Source organism: Acanthisitta chloris, unplaced genomic scaffold (assembly GCF_000695815.1).
Source record: "Acanthisitta chloris isolate BGI_N310 unplaced genomic scaffold, ASM69581v1 scaffold24798, whole genome shotgun sequence".
Classification (NCBI taxonomy): Eukaryota; Metazoa; Chordata; class Aves; order Passeriformes; family Acanthisittidae; genus Acanthisitta; species Acanthisitta chloris.
Genome location: NW_008687899.1, coordinates 20,284 through 22,909, shown reverse-complemented (window position 1 = coordinate 22,909; position 2,626 = coordinate 20,284). Strand labels below are relative to the sequence as shown.

At 35.3% G+C, this 2,626-nt stretch overlaps 1 protein-coding gene across 1 annotated transcript in view; it reads left to right on the top strand.

The window, feature by feature from the left end:
• The first annotated feature begins 222 nt into the window (after positions 1-222).
• Positions 223-2,626, top strand: part of GPR183 (G protein-coupled receptor 183) — a 9,382-nt gene continuing 6,978 nt past the window's right edge. Inside the window, exon 1 of the mRNA XM_009080830.1 lies at positions 223-318. Coding sequence (XP_009079078.1) covers positions 278-318 — 41 coding nt within the window. The 5' untranslated portion in view covers positions 223-277. The remainder of the gene's footprint in view (positions 319-2,626) is intronic.

The following is a 2,626-nucleotide window of genomic DNA, read 5'->3' as shown; positions in this document are numbered from 1 at the left end:
ACCTCTAGGTAAAGTCCCTTCTATGAAATCAGCAATGCGTAACTCCAGGGTGAGGGCGGGAGCGTTGTGCCTAATTACTCACTTTGAACACACCAATTGTAACAGGATCAAAAATAGATGCTTTCACATCCCATAAAACAGTAGGCAGCAAATCAAAACCAGCATACAAACAGGGTTTTTTTTAAGCACTTGAAAAATCCAACCCCTCCCACAAAGACGTAATCACTCTAGAGAACAATGTGCAAGGGTAAACTTTCGCAGTCAAGCCATCCTGCTAATGCCCTTAACAACTCAGAGGATCCAAGAAGCTACAGAGATGTAAGTACAGGAAAGAATAAATTTTTTAATTTTTCTAAATTTTTTACTGAACAACAATTCCAGAAAGATTTTTTTTTTAATTTTTTTTTTTTTTTTTTTTTTTTTAAAATTCTACTGGGTATCTTCAGGTAGTAGAAAGGATAAATGATCTTTGTATGGGGAAGGCTGATGGAAGAAACTGTCTGGTATTTTATATTCCCATATTAATATACTGTCAGTTAACTTCCATTTAAAGTATCTGTTGATTCACAGCATCAATAAGATTCTTACAATACAGCCTTCTGACAATCACAGGGAAACATTTCATACTGCATTAACTCAGATAATTTTTTCAGCAACACAAATTTAAATTATACTAAAGCTGATAAAATTACTGTACAAGTAGTAAGAGAAGCAGTGCAGCTCTTAGGTCATTCACTGTACCTCACAGAATACTTTAACAGTAGGAGAGAGCCTTAAAACAAATCCATGCTATGGTCATGAATGCATACCTTGCTCTTATCATATATGCTCCTTGTCTATGAAAACAGACTTCATTACCAGCTCAAAAAACTGCTCAGTTACTTTTCTCATGCTTAAATATTGCAACAGAGTATTTTAAGAAATCAAAGTTTTGTGAGCTAATTTCTTTTTTACCTCCTGACACACATTTCTTTCAAAGCTTTTAGAAGTCATTACTTTTCTGAATTGCAATCAACAAACATCCTTCTCCTTATTACTGATCTTAGTGCCACAAAGCTGAGGAAATATTACTAGTGATATGGCCTGTATACACCATCCCAATTTAAAAGGATCAAATTTTCCTACTAGAGCAGCAGAACAAGACACTGTTCAACCGACAATGACTCAACTATCATTTATCTTAAAAAATAAATGTACATGTCTTTGAGCACAGAAGTACAAGAGGTCTGTCTAACATTTTCATAGCTGTTCCTGAAGAGACAAGGGAATTGAAAATTTACCTGGCAATTAGTCTTTAAGAGCTCACATCTCATCCCTTTCTGTTCAAAAGACTGAGGAGTATGTACACATGTAAATGATAATAAATCTGAGTTATAGTTTTAATAAGTTGTAATCCCTAAAATTAAAGACCGTACTTGTACAGGTTTCATATCACCCAGAGAAAAACAGAAAATCATATAAAAGGTGTGTATGTTTTCTAGTACTAAAATACCAATTCTTATTTGATTCCTTTTTTTCCTTCTGCTTGCTAGAATGTAATTGTCAGTGGCTCATGTTTTTGTTTTATTTGCTGTATTTCAGGTTCTCTCATTTTTAAATTTAGTGTACTTATGTATAAACTGAAGGGAGGTTAATCACCTTAGTATCAGCACAGCTCTTACTACTTACACGTATTTTTGGCAGAGATTATTATGTTAGATAGCTCTCGCACTCTTCAGAGGACAGATCACATTTTGAAAGAGATTCAACAGATAAGAGTGAGACATGTACATTTCAAATGGCTTCTATTTTTTAACTAGTTATGCAACATTTCAACTCAGCTTCTTTATTTCCATCTCACTTACTGTAGCTTCTATTATTTTTGAGCTGCAAATACAACTGTCATATAGCTTTGCAAAATCTGTAGTAATAGACAAAAGCAGGACCATAAAGATCCCACAGTGCTGTGCATATAAAGACAATTTCATTCATGAAACACATACCTGGGATTCTCTGGCGTGTGGCTTACAAACTGGGCTTTACTATTCCAACAAATTTGAGTCTGTACCAAGGAAAAATAAAAGCACATGGCTGGAAACTCTCACGCCAAAAATCAGCTGTGGGTTGTGACCTGAGGACTCAGTCTTCAGGTCATTAGGCATTTAGAACACAAAACTCAACAGCTTTTGAAAAAATATAAAATACCAGAATGCACTAGATGCATGTACGTGTTAAAGTATTAGAAAGAAACAGGAAGCTCTAGGACAAGCCTGTCTCTTGCCTCTGCTTTTATTAAACCACGTGCAGTTCCCAAGCTGCCAGCACACACACCTAGATGTATATGCCTTAGCTATATGTTCTCTCTGTGTTAACAAAGAGTTCTATTATGCCACTTAGCATGCACACGTTTTCTCATACATGACTTAGCTGAGTCAAGCCTTTTTCTCAGAGTGAACACTCTACAATAAAGATCACTTGTATGGTAAATCAGAAAATCAAACAGTAAACACGGCTGGTCAACAGAAACCAATTTTGTGATTAAGGAAAAACTAAACCCACATAAACACAGCACTGCATATTTCCCATCTTCTACTGTTTTAAAACTCTGTAAGACTTATACAGCTTATACCTACAGAGGACTGTAAGC